Source organism: Ambystoma mexicanum, chromosome 6p, assembly GCF_040938575.1.
Source record: "Ambystoma mexicanum isolate Mex_15411 chromosome 6p, UKY_AmexF1_1, whole genome shotgun sequence".
In the NCBI taxonomy this organism is placed as follows: Eukaryota; Metazoa; Chordata; class Amphibia; order Caudata; family Ambystomatidae; genus Ambystoma; species Ambystoma mexicanum.
This window is the reverse complement of record NC_090935.1, coordinates 1,126,196,458-1,126,212,334: the sequence shown is the minus strand read 5'-3', so window position 1 is coordinate 1,126,212,334 and position 15,877 is coordinate 1,126,196,458. Positions and strand designations below refer to the sequence as shown.

Sequence of the window (15,877 nt, the reverse complement as noted above, 5' to 3'; positions counted from 1 at the left end):
GTTGAGATTTGTCTCAATATGTTCGTTTGCGATTGAAGGATTGGGCATGGTCAAAAATCACTCCCAAGTTTTGGGGTGTTTCGGTGGGTTTAGGAGGAAAATGGGCAAGTTATCTCAATATTGATTGAGTTGAGTAACAACTATTGGGTGGATTGGGATACACCTGGTGATGTTCTAATTATCAGCTGGATTGCTCTTTAAGCTTATGGCGTTCTGAGCATTACCTGCATATAATTGACAATATGGCTTGAAGAATTTGATTAAGGTTGCCAACAGGTTGATGTAGGGGTTAAAAAGCCTGGAATATTAGGTTGATCCTTGTGGGATGCCCCTTTTGAGATGGAAAGAGAGACATTCTCTAGTTTAACCATGGCTTGCCTGTCTTCCAATAAAGAGTATAACCAAGCTTGAACTAGCCATCAAGTTTTTTCTAGTAGATTGGGGTGGTGCACTGTATTGCATGCAGAGAACAGATCCAGTAAGATTAGGGTAGTGGGGATATTATGGTCTATTGACTTGAGAAGGTGTCCTCGCATGGAAAGTAGAGTAGTCTCTGGGGTCCTATCAGGCCTAAACCCCAATTGATCATCATTTAGCAGGTGTTTATCCTCACTTAGAGAGAGGAATTCGGAGTTGGACATTTTTTCTAAATCTACACAAGAGAGGTTTTTTTTGCAATCTGGGTCAGGGGAAGACATTTTTAAATGCACTCTTTTATCAATTCTTAAAGCATTTCAGAAATGTTGACTGCACTGAAGAAAGCATTGTGGAGAGCAATCACATATGTGACTAGGGTGGGTATGAGCGCTTAACAGAGTGAAGAACAAGAATACCTGCATTCACCACAGACTTTTATTGCAATGACATCTTTGGGGAAGGTCATGTGAACAATTTTAAAGAGAGAGAGGGGTGAACTCATTGTTCAGGGTAAGGGGAATGTGTTTTAATAGCTGTCTACATTAGCTTGAATGTTGTCCTGGAAGACTTGGACCAACTTGTCTCATTAACTGATTTGAAACCCTTGTAAATTTGGAAGAGTTCTGCTGGCTTCTGGTAGGCTTACCCTATGTGATCTTGTAAACAAAAAAAGCTTTCTTCTTCTAGTCTATAGTATAGTGGTACCCTCTTGAAGCAATTTTGAAAGCAATCTCATTGCTTGCTGCTTGCGCCACCCCACCCACAATTTATGTTTGATGTTCCTGATTTTACATACAGTGTTTAGTTCATTCACAATCGTATTGTTTTCAGGTGGTCTTCAGCATTTTTCTTTGTCTGGGGTTAGGGAGGGGCCCATGAATGACTTTTCTAACTTTTACTATCAATACTACAAAAGTGAGAAGGGAGGGTCACTGTAAGAAAAATTGTGAATTTATATCATTTTTAATAATTCAATGTAGCCGCATACTGCTGGCCAATGACAAGTTAAAAAACAAATGAAGAAAGACATACAAATGAAACAATCATAAAGCAGAGGTGCAACATAAATGTATGTGATAACTGTGAAAATCAGGAGGAAAACAAAATGAAAGGTGAAGCATATAACATACATTGTTTTCCTGTTCAGTGGGTTTCCTCAATAGACAACCCTGTTGAAACACCATTTGATAATTAAATCACAATCTGATTTGAAGTGACCATTTTACATCAGACAAAAGCAGCCATGTCAAGTGACTGTAAATCAAGATCTAGTATTGAAAAGAAATAATACAAAAGGAAAGGCAGAATAACAGGAGTGTCGCTGGTTTCCAGTTAGACAAACTGACAGGAATAACCCCAGTTTACAGTCTATTAGGTGAGACAATCTCAATTCCAGCGGTTGTCTTCAAATTGATACATGTCTTGAGCTCTGAGTTTGGGGGACAGACTGTTCTCGATAATCCTAGTTTCAACTAAAGCCTATTGTGGGCTAGTTTTCATCAGGACTGGTTTCCTGTTTCTGCTAGCTTTCCCTACACCCTGAAAGAATGTTCCTTTCAAATCCCCCCTTTTACTGGACCCTAAATAACTTTTGCTGCCAATCAGCAATCCCGGGTATTGCTTACTTCATACTGTTGTAGTAATCATTCCCATTACTATTCTTATAGCCTTCAAAAGCAAGCCACTAAAACTGCTGCTAAGTTCACACTGAATACACAGGTATAATTTATACATAAAAGAAATCTATTCAAGTAAACGCCCTCCCTCAGTTATTCCTGAATCTAATCATTCCGATTAACAGTGTCATCACACCTGTCAGAATGTAGTTATACTATCACTGTGCCTACTATAAACATAAGAGTTTACACTATTCTGTTCTCACCCAACTTCAACATTTTTAAAATTACAGCCTCTGGATGTATACAGATTTTTTTCTGTAAAATAGGTTAGGTGCTGACCCACCCAATTAGTTACAACTTGCCCACTAGTGCGTGACAGGTGGGAAAGTAACGGTCAGAAAGAAGAGTATAAGAAACCCCCCGGATACAAAGCTGCGTAACTTGATTTTTAATTTAAACCCAATGCCAGCAGTCAGTCCCATTTGTACCTCCAACCACATTTCTTCTGCTAGACCTCGACATATTTTGTGTTTCCATTCTGGTCTATGTGACATCTGCCGCTCCCTCAAGCTTCTACATGGGTAAGCATAAAGGCTTTCTCTTGGGGTGTAGCTTTTGGCCTCCCACAGTGCTGATCAGATGTCTGTATGTGTATTCTTAGATTCTTAGATGGGTAGCCATCCACTCCATAATCTTCCGCAGTGTGCAGTGTGCTTGCCCCTATATAGGATTTGGCAGTTGTTTATTTCTGCTTTTAGCAGATTTCCCTCTCTGTAGACCTTTCCAATTTGAGGATGGGAGTCCACACACAAGCGTATATCTCCTGCCTGCTTCCTGGTAACATGTAGGTGATGATAATCAAGTTTACAGGGGACACCAGTTTGACAGGCCTAAGCCCCGCTGAATTAAGTCCAATATCAACATCAGATTGGGCGCCTCAGTTCCTACTTGAATCTGCAACAGTCTAGCACAGGCAGATTATATTTTCTTTTCTAAATTTGCAATCTTGGACTGGATAAGGCAAGCTGCAGCCAATTGTTTTAATCCTTCATCTCCATCAACTAATGCACGGTTCCCTCAGTCACATTTACTTCACTATTGTTTGTTGGGGCTCCATAGCCATTAGCTGGTTATTCTTCTGATGGTTTTGTGTTTGGTGAAGGTATTCAAGATTTTCCATCACCTCCTTCTCCACTCCTGGAGACATGCCCTGGTCTCTCAATGTGAGTTGAAAGGGATCCTCCTTTTCTTTACCTTCTGGGCTCTTACTTCTAGGTTCCTTGTTTATTTCTCCCATGTCTCACACATAATAGGTACTCTTTAATCACTTTTCAGGGAGTGAGTAACAGAACGGAGAGGCTGAGCAGGGATTTCAATAAATCTCAAGTACAGTCATTCCATACTTCTATGTGAGCAATTCTCAATGTTAAAAGATAGAATAGGGAAGATTCTGAACAGAAAGTTGAATCCTAAATTACAGAATTGATATGTATTGTGTTACAAGTACAATACAACTGAAAATGCAAAATCGAATGTTAAAATAGAATAACCAATAGAAACTGAACACTTGAAACACTTGTGTATAGGTGCGTTACAAATGCCATATCATATCATATCATAACTATCAAGTAATTATTTTTTAAACCCATAATGGTTCACCTAACCTCAATGCTTTCTGAACTTTGAAAATGGGGGAGTAAAAAGGGATTACCCACATTGCTGCCTCTTGCCCTAAACTAGGCCCCTTGCGGGCAAAACTGTTCCACATGGTGTCAACTCTCTTGCCACTTATTGCTGCCTCTAGCTGTTACTTTTGACTCCGTTTGGTTTTCTAGTTTAGTCTGCATTTTTTAATTTGAAAATCTGCATTTTCTAGATTTCCGTGACTATTTTTTTCATTCTATATTTTGAGTGGTTACATTTTAACGCAGCGCATTGGAAACTCTTTTTGTTAACATCAGGAAAGCCACATTTATCAAAAGGATATAATGAATGCAAAGGGTTGATGGGAAAACTACTTTCCAGGGAACTGGTCCACTGACAGTGGAGTAATTTTGCTGAAAATGTTGGGGGGGTTGGAGGGTGGGACATGACATCTAAAGAAAAGTGGCCACTGCCCATTGTGAGAGACAAAATGGTGTGCCAGGAAAGTTGGGTGGGGGACAAACACCCTTGTCCCCCTCACCCTAAAATTACGCCCATGTCCACTGAACTATATCTGAACTACTGAGATTGCGCTGCACAATCACTTAGTCTAGAATTGAAATAAAGCTACATTCATTTGCTGGAAACATTCCATAAGTAATGTGCTCCCCTTGCCCACAATGCCCACTGCTTGAGGCTAGGCCCTAGACCTGCCCGATGATGCTTAACAAGGAAGAAAGACTCCGGTGCTGCTGGGTTGATGCACAGAGGAGTTCACATAGAACTTCTAACCACAAAACTCTAGTTACAGGGACATGGCTGAATCGAAAGTAGCAACATACACTTTCTTCAACAGTACAGATGAGATTAAAATAGTGAAACGATTTCCAAGCCCAAAACAGAAACTGCCCCATTAGTAAAGAGGCCTTCAGCAAGCATTTTCATCTCAAATGTCTTCTTTGCAGGATACATCACTTAAAACATTGCGAGTGCTCCCAATCCTCCACTAGAAATGCAGCAAAACATTTGCGAGCGCTTCGATACAATTCCAAAAGGGGGAACCTTCACATGTAAGAAGAGTTTGAGATCTGGGGAAGTTCTTCTATGAGGGGAGGAGAGGGGATTTTGAGACAGTCGGATATATGTATTAGTGAACAATATGCATGCGCTTTTCATTCCCCACACTATAGTTTAAACAAAAAAGTAAGAAAGAACTTCACTAATTTACACGAAACGATTGCATATGGCACTTAACCAATAAAGAACATACAAATATATAACCACCTTATGTTTTCTTTGGAAAACACAAACGCAGCAAGTTAGGCGCAAGTAACCTCAAAAAATAAAAAAAGAATCACACCTCCACCCCCATATTAGAAAGAACTTCCACTACTGAGGCATTATCCGAAATGGCTGGAGAGAAGCAAGAAAGATGGTAGGTAGTGTCTGGAAAATTGCTCTGAGTGTCTTGGAGACAGCTCTTTGAGGTGTAAAGGCGCTCTAAGAGGCTGAGGCAAGCCTACCTAACCCCACGACATACAAAAGGCTTTTATTCCAGACCTTTAAGGAGGTGCCTTCACAGAGGTAACAACAGTTTTCGTAGATGTGGTGCCTAGAGGAAGAGGGGAATAATCAGGAAGCAGTGCAGTCCTTCCACAAGCGTGAGGCACTCCGACAGTACTGAACTAAAACCCCAGTACCACTTTGTGACCTGGGCAAAAAAAAGGTCTGAAGGTCTATGAGTTTGGGGATTTCCACCATAACTGAAGCTACTGAAGTCTTTCTACCTTGAGCATTGGGGAATGTACCATTTACATCCAACAAAGGCAATCATTTCATGAAATATCAAAACCCAATAGGGTTCACACCAATGACCAATAAGTAACTTATTGGTAAGCTCAGTTACATTAACCCAAGGAGCTATGGTCTGCTCATGCCTAATCAAAAGTCATATGCATTTTTTTCATGTTATTGTTGTTCTGTAAGGCATCTTTTTTGCGAAATCAGGTTCCTTTAAAGTGTCAGTTCATTGAGGAACGAAAGGGCAACTATATCACACAGAATATAACATAATCAAGCACCAGGAACTACCGAATGATGAAGTTGTGCCCGCCAATGATGAATAATTGAGTGATTATATGTATGTTTATATGTAGTTCAGATTAAGGCCAAGCCATCTTTAGGCACTGTCCTCCTAGCTTTCAAAAAGACAGGCCTCATCACGAGTTGGGCTGTATCCCGGCTGCAATACTGCCTGACTGTAATAGCCCCAGCACCGACCGGTCTGGAGGTATTGCTGCCGGATCACAGGTTGGGTGTTAACGGTGAATCCCCATTCGGTCCATTGGATTCAATGGGGCATTTTTAGTGCTAATTATGCTGGCTAATACAGCCGGCGGTAATACAGCCGAGAACAGGGGATTTTCATCTCCAGTCTCCAGGGAAAGGCTGGAAGTAAAACAGCCCATTTAGCGCCCAACTCGTGATAGGGCCAGCCCTTAAATGCAGCGGTAATACCGTTACCACCGCATTTAAGGGCTACAGCCCAACTCGTGATGAGGCCGTGAGGATGGAATGGAAGCAGAACACTAGGGGAAAAAATGTGATTTCGGATGCTTCATGAAATCCAGATGTCTTTCAGTTAGTTATTCCAGCAAAGAGGGGTTGGATAGGAGAAACGTTCTTGCAGTTGGTAGCCACTCTGAAAAAGCAGTCGTCAGTTTATTAGCCGGGGTTTGTTTGACCAGCCTATTAATTTGCAATACTATAGATAATGCCATAATGTACCCCACATTATAAGGGCCTGCTCACACCTGTGCATCAACCACCTCGCTGGAATGCGATAGATGTATTGAAGGTTCCGACAACATAATTCCATAGAGAGCATCTGTTGCAGACTTTGAAACTTTTAAGTTTTTCTGCAGGTCTGATGGGATTTCCAGGTGGGGTGGGAGGGAGGTATATCTTCTGGAGGTATGCCTTGTACAAAATATTGTGTCTGAGCAGAATTCTCCCCTGGTTGCATTTACTGGTGGATCGTTTTCCCTCATCCAGCTTTGAATAATATTAGAACCCAGAATGACAAGTCCTAATCATTGTCATGACCGTCAATGGTTATAGACAGTTGAGTGCCACCAGCCAAGGATTGAGCATTTGGGTATATGGTATAATTGTGTAGCTGGATTAGAGAGTTACCCTGCACTCTACCTGTTGCATGAAAAGTTATTTTCGCTGGAGTGAATATTTATAATGTGATAAGGAAGTAGACGCTGGAAAGCAAGTAGAGTGTACAGTTTACATCCAAAGGATCAATCAACAACATCGTATTCATATGAGAAGCAGGCATAGCAATAGTTCAGGAAGTAAATATGTTGGAAGAGAAATGGAGCAGACAGACAAGCCAAAAAGTTGTATGAGTTCTCAATAACGTATTCAATATCAGCCCCTACATGGGTTCAGAATTATATATTCTAAATCCATGAGGGTTAAAATTGCACCAAGATGGTGGAATGAGACTGGTTAAATTAGGAGGGAACTGAAAAGACTCCTGGCACTAGATAACGGTTTTGCTACATCTCGGAAGTGAAGAAAAGGAAGAGGGTGGTGTATGGTGTAGATAGTCAAGGAGATGTCTAGTAGAACAAGCAGGCTATGCCACTAAAACTTATTTCAATTAAATCAAAGCATGCTCCATGGACTGCAGCACATGATTATGGACACACTTTCAGGTGGCGGTAAATTGAAAGATATTCTTAACAATGCATGCTTTACAAAAGCATGTGGATGTTGATGTTAACGGCAGTTTGAGGAAAAAGACAGCGTATATAAAAATACCCCGGCGAGAAAGCCAGTGTGTGTTGCGGCCCTCCATAAAAAGGACAAAGGTTCAGAATCTTGTTTAGCTCTACCCTCACCAGAATCGGGGGAGTGCAAAAGCCAAGAGTGAATCTTAATGACTTATACTCTGAGAACATCGTTAATTGAAAGCAGTGCTATTGAAAGAGGAGAGAATCAGGAACCATTTATAAACAAAGGCTGCAAGGAACTGCTAATAAATCATTGTCACAGTTAACCCTTTCAGTGTCCTTTTGACCATATATCAGCCTAAAAAGTGGTCTCATTTTGAAATAAAGTATATGTGTACAATGAAATTGAAGTCGTGAAGGCAGTAGGTCCTGCCCTACTTGTCCAAAAGTCCAGGAACATGGTATTAATGATTTTGTTCCGGCACTGTGCTATCTGTGGAGCAAACAGTGGGGCAAAAGTGGGCTCACTGGGGATAGTGACATTGACTTTTAGAATTGAAGACTTTTCTAACAGCATAAAACAGACAATAGATGTGTTGCAATGAAAGACTTGCTGAACACAGAACACACTTCCAAATCACTCATGACAATGAGTACTTACCGTTGCTGGAGAGGCTCGAGTTGTGTGACTAACGGTGTGACCTGAATTTTCCATGGAATTGCCTATTAGATAGGTGCCTCCAGAGCTGCTTATGAGTTGTCCTCCTGTGACTCCCATCTGGATTCCTCCACTGCCCACCATGTTGTGAGATGAAACAACTGTAGTCACCTGTGCAGACCCTCCTTGGGCTTCGAAGTAATTTCCTGCTGTGTTTTGACTGTACATCTGGGCTTCTGTGTAAGGATACGTTGTCGTTCGGCTTTGGAAGAAAGAATACAGAAATATTTAGCCTTCATTTTTGTGAAACAGACTAGTAAATACAGCTGGAGTTGCTATGATAGGGTTGACTTACACTGTAATCAATATTGACTTGGCAATTATTCTTGTGTATAAGACACTGTGGTCATTATGTAATTATATGATTTCAGGTATAAGGTCATATTTCAGTCATATTTAATTGGTACTGTAACAGTAAGTCAAAAATAAGTCAAAATGAAACCTTCTAAAGTATAAGAGCCAGGTCCCGAGTCAGGAAGTGTGGTTAACCTGCAGTGTACATTTTCTATCAAGGACACTTATTAGCATATTAAAAATGTGAACTTCAAAAGGAGAAGGCATACAAACATGTGGAAACAAACCCACAAAATTAAATATAAAAATGTTTATTAAGGTCATACAGCTCTTAATTATTAAGTCAACTATTATAGCTTTCTTAAACCTAGCAAAATCTTCCTAAAAATAATCTCTCACAGAACATGATCACAATTTGCCATTTTGAAGCAAATTATGGGGTCACTAAGCAAATATATCCTTTTTACAGACGTTTGAGGGTGTTTCTCCACCAAGATTCATTTTTGGTTAGGACCCAGAGTCTGCACTTCAAGCACATTTTTCCCCAAGTGCATTGGCTAACAAGACTCAAAGCCCTACCCCTTACAGAGCAACGAAGACGTCAGACCGGATTACAAATAATGAGGGTCAGACAGGATTGTGTGAGGAATCTGAGGGCGTCCTCACTTCTTTTCCCAGAATATCCTCCTCCCAGGGGGCCAGGGAAAGGCCATCGCTTTCGGATCCTGACTCTGGGGGTGGATATGCGAGGGATGGTCACCTGGGTTGAGGAGACTTGGGAAGTGGGGATGAGGCACCCTCAGGTGAGCCACGGTATCCCCCATTTCCCTTTCACCATCAGTCCAATGTCCCCCACGACTTTATAGGCTATTGTAAATCCCTTACCTACTTTTCCTGTAAATCATTCCCTAATAGATACCAGTTAAGTGCTGGGATGAAGAAGAGACCAACTAGAGAAGTACATCCTCTCTTTATTGACACAAACATTTAGACACACGTTATGTACTGGAAAGAGGATGAGGCGAGCAAAAGCAATGCAGAACTTCCAAGTCGACAATGAGCGGTTTAGTCCTTTTTGGACCAATCAGGACCAATCAGCCTGGCGGGAAGTTTAAAAGCAGGAAGAATGGTGAGAATGGGGTCAGCTGCGGAAGCAGGGCTACGGACTGCTGGAGGAGCGCAGACCTCGCCGGGAAGGCGGTGTGGCAGACAGAGTGCCCGAGAGCCCCAGAATCATGCAGAGTTTATGCAGCGCAAAATTTAAGAAAAGCTGGAGGCCTGCGGCGAACTGCGGAACAGGAACCAATGTGACCAGTGCTGCGAGAGACGCATCAGTGGCAGGAGCGAAGCCACGGAGAGCCGCTGTGGAGACGGAGGGAGGCATCACGCGAGTGGCAGCCGGAGCCCTCGCTGGAACACTGTAAGCACCGACCGGTGAGTCAACCAAGCAAAGGGCACAGCGGGGCGACAGCTGCATGTTACACTTATGGAACTTTAATGAATGCCGAACTAAAGAAAAGCAAAACCTTTTAAATACCGCTTTAAATGAATGCAATAAAGTCAACACTTTTGAATACCAATTTAAAGGAAAGCAAGAAAAGCAAGCACTTTTGAATACCGATCAAAATAAAGAGCAATTACGGTTCAATATTGAGCAGAATGAATGCAGTGTTGTGGAATATTACGCTGTGAAGAAACTGTGTAACTTGAGAAAGCAAGCATTGGCAAAAGCCATAAGAATATCTGCAAGTGCTACAAGTGAATAGTGGCACAGTAAGGCAAGTGATTAGTAGCAAAGCAAGCCAAGTGAATAGTGGCAAAGCAAGAATGGGTAAAGCATCATGAGAATGTGAAATGGGATTGAATCAAGTACCACCGTAGAGCTGAAACAGTGGCAACGTACATATAAGGAAGAAGAAGCCAGACAGTTGTCTCGCTCGCGTGACCTGTAATGGGTGGACTGTGTGGTCTGACAACTGTGCCTAGACCGAGGACACCCCCTTATGAAAAAGCCACTTAAATACCTGCAAAGAAGCTTGTAATTGAATATAAAGGAAAGTTGGTGTGAGCTAAAATTAAGCAACTGTATTTTGTGTACTTGATGAAAGATGACCAAACCAGAAGAGCTGGAAAGTATTACAAATAACTGGGTTTTCAAACAGCTGAGAGGCTTGAAAGCTTGGGGAAGGGAACCCCTTTGCATTGTGAACTATCCTGAACTTTGGGGAAGGAAAACCCTTTACAAACCAAGAGCTGTCAGAAGCTCAGAAATTGTATTTGAACACTTGTCATTTTGATGCCGACATCCCTAAACTACAAATTGTATACAAATGGATGCGAGGGCAAGCATGGGTTTTGGACAGACTTTTACTGTGGACTTCCTGACACAGACTTTCCTTTATTTATTTATTTAGGTAGGGAAATACCACCTTAGCATAGGGCAAGCTAGGCCTTTAACCAACCCCTTTTCTGTTAATAGAAGTTTCTAAGTTAAAACTTGAATTCAGTTGTCTGTGTCTACTTCCTGATGCCTTCACAATTGTGAATAAGCATCACCAAGCATAATATGCATACATCGTCTAGCAGGCAAGTCATCAACAAGAATGAGAATGGCAAGGAATTAGCAATATTGACAATTCAATTATTACCAATAATGCCCATGAAGCAGGGTTAGCAGCACTAATGAGCCGCTAGTGGATATACTATAATAACCAAATGTGTGGTTTATCAAAAAAGAGCGATTAAGTCATTACCAATATTAATTTTATGTACTGTAGTATTAACGCCCAGACAGGATTAGCCATAATTATTTCATGCATAATTACCAGTAATTACTCAGACTAAAACCCTTGCATCACATGTGCATACAGCTCATTCTCACCTGTTACCCTTACCCCTCCACCACAGTTACGACTTCACGATCTTCTCAAAGGCATATCTCCCAGCCTCCAACAACAGCAACATATACATAGATGCTCACTCTATTCACCCCATCATTCCTACATCCCCCTACTCCACATAAACAGATGCCCACTCTCAAACCATCCCCGAATTCCTCCATAGGTATAGAGGCACTCCTACAGCCACACCCCCAGAGACAAATCCCAACCTATCATGCACATGCATCCCCAATACACAAATTTCAGTCATCTGCACTCTCCATCTAGTACCAAATCTGCACAGACACAGCACCACCATCCAACCATATTGCTAAAGGCACATGTCTACATAGTTCCATATAACCCTACCAACCACTTGCACAGGGACAGAGAGGAACAGGCAGTAAGAGGGAGGACAGGATGAAAAAGGAAGTAAAGCTAAAGAGAAGGTCTAGTGGATAAGTGGTCACTTGCTAGCAGAATAATGGAGCGCTAATCCTTGCTTCCGCACTTACCAAATTATGTGATCTTGGGAAATTCACTGAAACCCAATATAAAGTGCAAACCTTCACCAAAAAGACGGATGGTCTTGCAAATTATGTAAATGGACAATGAAAATGCAACACCGAAACAGTAGAGATGAAACATAGAACCACTAAACAAACACCAACAGTCTTTGAGAACCACTACAGGCTGTGCAGAAGCTTTATATATGCATGAAAATTGGAGAAAATCCACTTATTTTTCGTTAAAGTAAAATATCAGGTTGAGAAACCTTGCTATGAAGCTCATTTGCTGACACCTTTAATTTCACAATGTTCATCATTGTTTTGCATCTGAAGGTGCGATGTTCAATTACGGAAACACAATTTGTTTTTATTAAAAGATTGTCACCGATAAGCATGCATATAGAAACTGGATATGTCAGAAATAGATACACTTTATCTGTTTCCGGCTCGGAAAAGAGTGCAAAATATGCCCCTAAAGAGGGGAACGGGTTTGGGGAAATCAAGATTATCTCCAGCTAACAAATTTAAAACATCAAGATGTTAAAGTTTCCTGTTAAACAGGTGTACTGAAGATGCGTGATTTGTATACAGGAAAACCAACAACGTTTGACAGATTTCCACGAGAATGAAAAGTAATTGCATTACTGCAAAAAGCATTCACGAGGGAATGAACGGTCGTGTATGGGTTCTTACAGAATATTTCCATGGAGAATTCACTCGGAAAATGTTACAGCAAAGAAAGAAGGAAAACAAAAGAAGGAAAACAAAAAAAGAAAAGGGACGGTCTTTTACCCTAAATGGTTAAAAGTGAAAAGTAGCCATGGCCAACTGCCTTGGTCACGGCCAGCGGGTCACAGTATTTTATCCTAATCAGTGTAAGGTGGATAGTGGCGATGATCTTTCACCTTCTATGGCGCAAACTGGCCAGTGGTCTTTATACCGAATGATAGAGTGGGCCATGCTTATTTACTGCTGGAGGCGTGGTAAGATATAGCAGTAGAAACCCCTTCAAATTCAGTGAAAAAAATCTTTAGTTAAGAGAAAAGTGAAACAATTTATCGGAACAAAACATATGATATGCGGCAGGTGTTGGAAATTACTGTGCTGCGCGGTCTGTTTTTATTGGCGAGTACTTCCAATAATTCTGGGGGCAGAAATACCTACACGTAAACGTTACTAATGTAACATAATTTTATCAAACTTTTCAGCCGTCACACAATATACGCAATGCACATAAAAGAAGACTTTGATTGCCAAGTCAATGGACTGATTCTGACGAGAAGTGTAGTGTTCATTGTTTAATTTTCAGTTGTAAACTGCACATTTACTTCTCTATTGCTATTGTGGAGGTGCATTTATTCTGTGAGCATGGTGCATATCGAGAAAACAGAGAAAAACTTGTGAGAAACCGGAGGGTATCCTCACATCCACTCGCCTTGGGTCCTCTTCTCAGGTGGCCAGGGAAAGGCCATCGCTTTGGGATCCTCACCGTGTGTGGAGATGTGAGTGAGGATCACCTGGGCAGAGGGTCCTTGGGGATTCGTAGGAGGAATTTCAGCTGGTGAGACATGGTATCCCCCTTTTTCTTGTGAGAACCAACTTCGCCCTACCCCTGCCTTTATAGGCTATTGCAAACCATGTCCCCTCATTCATACCATTAGAGTACTGGGACAAGGAAGAGGCGACTGGGAGTAGTGCACACTAACATGTCATTTTACCACTCTAGTACTAAGACGAGGAAGAGGCCTTTAGACTGTTGGAAGGGCCAGGCAAGCCCAGAGGACTCTACTGTGGTCAGGCAATTGAGCCTGAGGACTCACACCTGCAACTTGACAAATGGTTGCCTGTGTAAAAAGGTGTAGTGGACAAGGAGAACGAGGACACCAGCAGGAGAGAAGCCGGGCCGAATGATGTGGATCTGAGGGGAGAATCCTGTGCAGAAGGAGGTGGAAGCGTAGGGTCCTTCTGGGAAGCCAGGACGCATGCAAGTATCCAGAAGGAGCTGGGGAGCCGAGGCCAGGGCAGGTCGTGCAAAGGCCACAGTGGAGGGTGCCTCACTGGTTGAGTGCCTGTAGCAGGAGCTACGAGCATGAAAGAAATCCCATAGCTGCAAGTTACCGACAGCGTCTACCGGAAACAAGCGGAGCTCCCGGAAACCGACAGAGTGAAGCGAAGTGTGAGCGGGGATCGCAATCCAAAGCAAACGGGTCTGCATAGCAGAAGGCGAGAAGGCAGCCACCCAGAGGAGACACCAGGGACTGGTGCGTACACAGGAGGGAACACTCGAACAGGGGCGCTCTTGGGGGCTGTTAGAGAGCAAAAGTGATATGATATGGCATTTATAATGTGCCTGTACACAAGTGTTTCTAGGCGCGACAAAACAAGGAGGGGCAGACAAGGGAGGACAAAAAAATTATCTTACTAGGCCTTATGTCATTCAGATCGCACAAGCGGGGCGGGGGGAGAAGTGCAAGAGACGGAGTGCAAAGGGACGGGAGAGGGAGAAGTGAATGCCGAATGAACGGAATATGACATGCAAACTATAGTGAACCCAAAGCAACGGGTTGTGATGAATAAGATGAACTGTGAGTAACAGAATGAAAGCTCCAGACTATTGAATACCAAACTAAATGAAAGCTTTTGGCAAACCGATGAACAGCTGACAAGTTTGTGTAAAGTACACGTGCCATATATTGAAAACAAATAAATCTTATGAAATGTAAAACAAAGATTGCATATTGCTGAAGAGTGTGAAAGCAATGTGGTGAAGGAAATAATTGCTACTAGTACCTGAGTTATGGTGACCGAATCAGCAGAATAATTTGTTTAACTGTTTTGATATGACAGATCAAATTAGGTATAAGAGGTACTAACAGTGCATAGTTGTTGGGATCTTGTTATGGGTTTTGCATCTAACCCGGGGTATGATCCCCTCCAACCTTTTTCTTACCCTTTGTTTCTTCTGAGTCTGTTGTTTGATTGCGTGGCTTAAACCGCAAGACTAGTTCGTTGTCAGGAGTGTATGCCTGTGCTGTCGGTCTAGAGCATTGGTGTATGAGAGAACCCTCCCCAGTTTATATTTGTTGGTGGTTCGTAGTGGGTCTGTTATTTACTGAAATATGGCAGTCGAAAGGGTTAAGAGCTATGATGATAACTATGTCACCGAGCTGTTAGCAAGATCCTCAGCATTTGGAAGTGAAGGTGAAGGCCCTCTGATTTCAAATTTAAGTAATTGGAATTTACTGCTTCAAGTAAAGAAACGACTCACACGAACAGAATTACATGGCTCCATCATGATAGAATATCTCAGGAGTGGAACACTACCACAAGGTTTAATTGTTCGAAATGAGCCATGATTGTTTCTAGATAACAAGAATGTTATCATTCAATGGAGCTGCATAGCGAACAAGCATGGTAGCGACTGGGTGATACTAATTATAGACACTGCGACGGAAGTGTCCGATTAAATAATGAGCGACTTGGTAACAACGGAAGATTAAATCAAAAAGCTTATCCCCTTGGATATGTTCCAAAAAAGACTGGAAGAGATACTCCAGAATATAGCAGAATTTAAGGATTTCTCAACACGGGAATGCATTAAACATATGAAAAAGGATTGATCTAATTTTTCACACGAATAAGTGTTCAAATATACCCAAGTTGACTATGACCCTTCTGAAAACCAATCAGTACAGTTTCCACACCAAAGGAGCGTACACTTTGCCATTACATCCTACAATTCTGCAAGCTTGGTTGATGAGAACACATCTACGACAGGAGGACAAAAGGATACGAGGAACCAAGGTCGTTTCCAAAAGAGAGGAAGAGGTGCTGCTGAGAATCGAAGGAATTCAAATAGACCTAACCGTGGCAGACAGAATACACCACAACGTTTTTTAGACCAGGACCTGCTGAGGGAGTATTAGGATTATGCCCCACGACAGACATGGAGTCATCAAACCTACTAGTGAATCTTTCCAATTATAGTCCCACTGTTGATGAAGTGGCAGTTCTGAACAAAGGCTTTGGGTTTGTACCTACTGCGTATCAT

The 15,877-nt window shown here is 41.9% G+C and overlaps 1 protein-coding gene across 6 annotated transcripts in view; it reads right to left on the bottom strand.

Moving 5' to 3' along the window:
* Window positions 1-15,877, bottom strand: part of RFX3 (regulatory factor X3) — a 1,045,627-nt gene that overhangs the window by 440,121 nt on the left and 589,629 nt on the right. For all 6 annotated transcript variants that reach the window (XM_069625736.1, XM_069625732.1, XM_069625731.1 and 3 more), the window contains one exon: window positions 8,088-8,346. In XM_069625736.1, coding sequence (XP_069481837.1) covers window positions 8,088-8,346 — 259 coding nt within the window. The remainder of the gene's footprint in view (window positions 1-8,087; window positions 8,347-15,877) is intronic.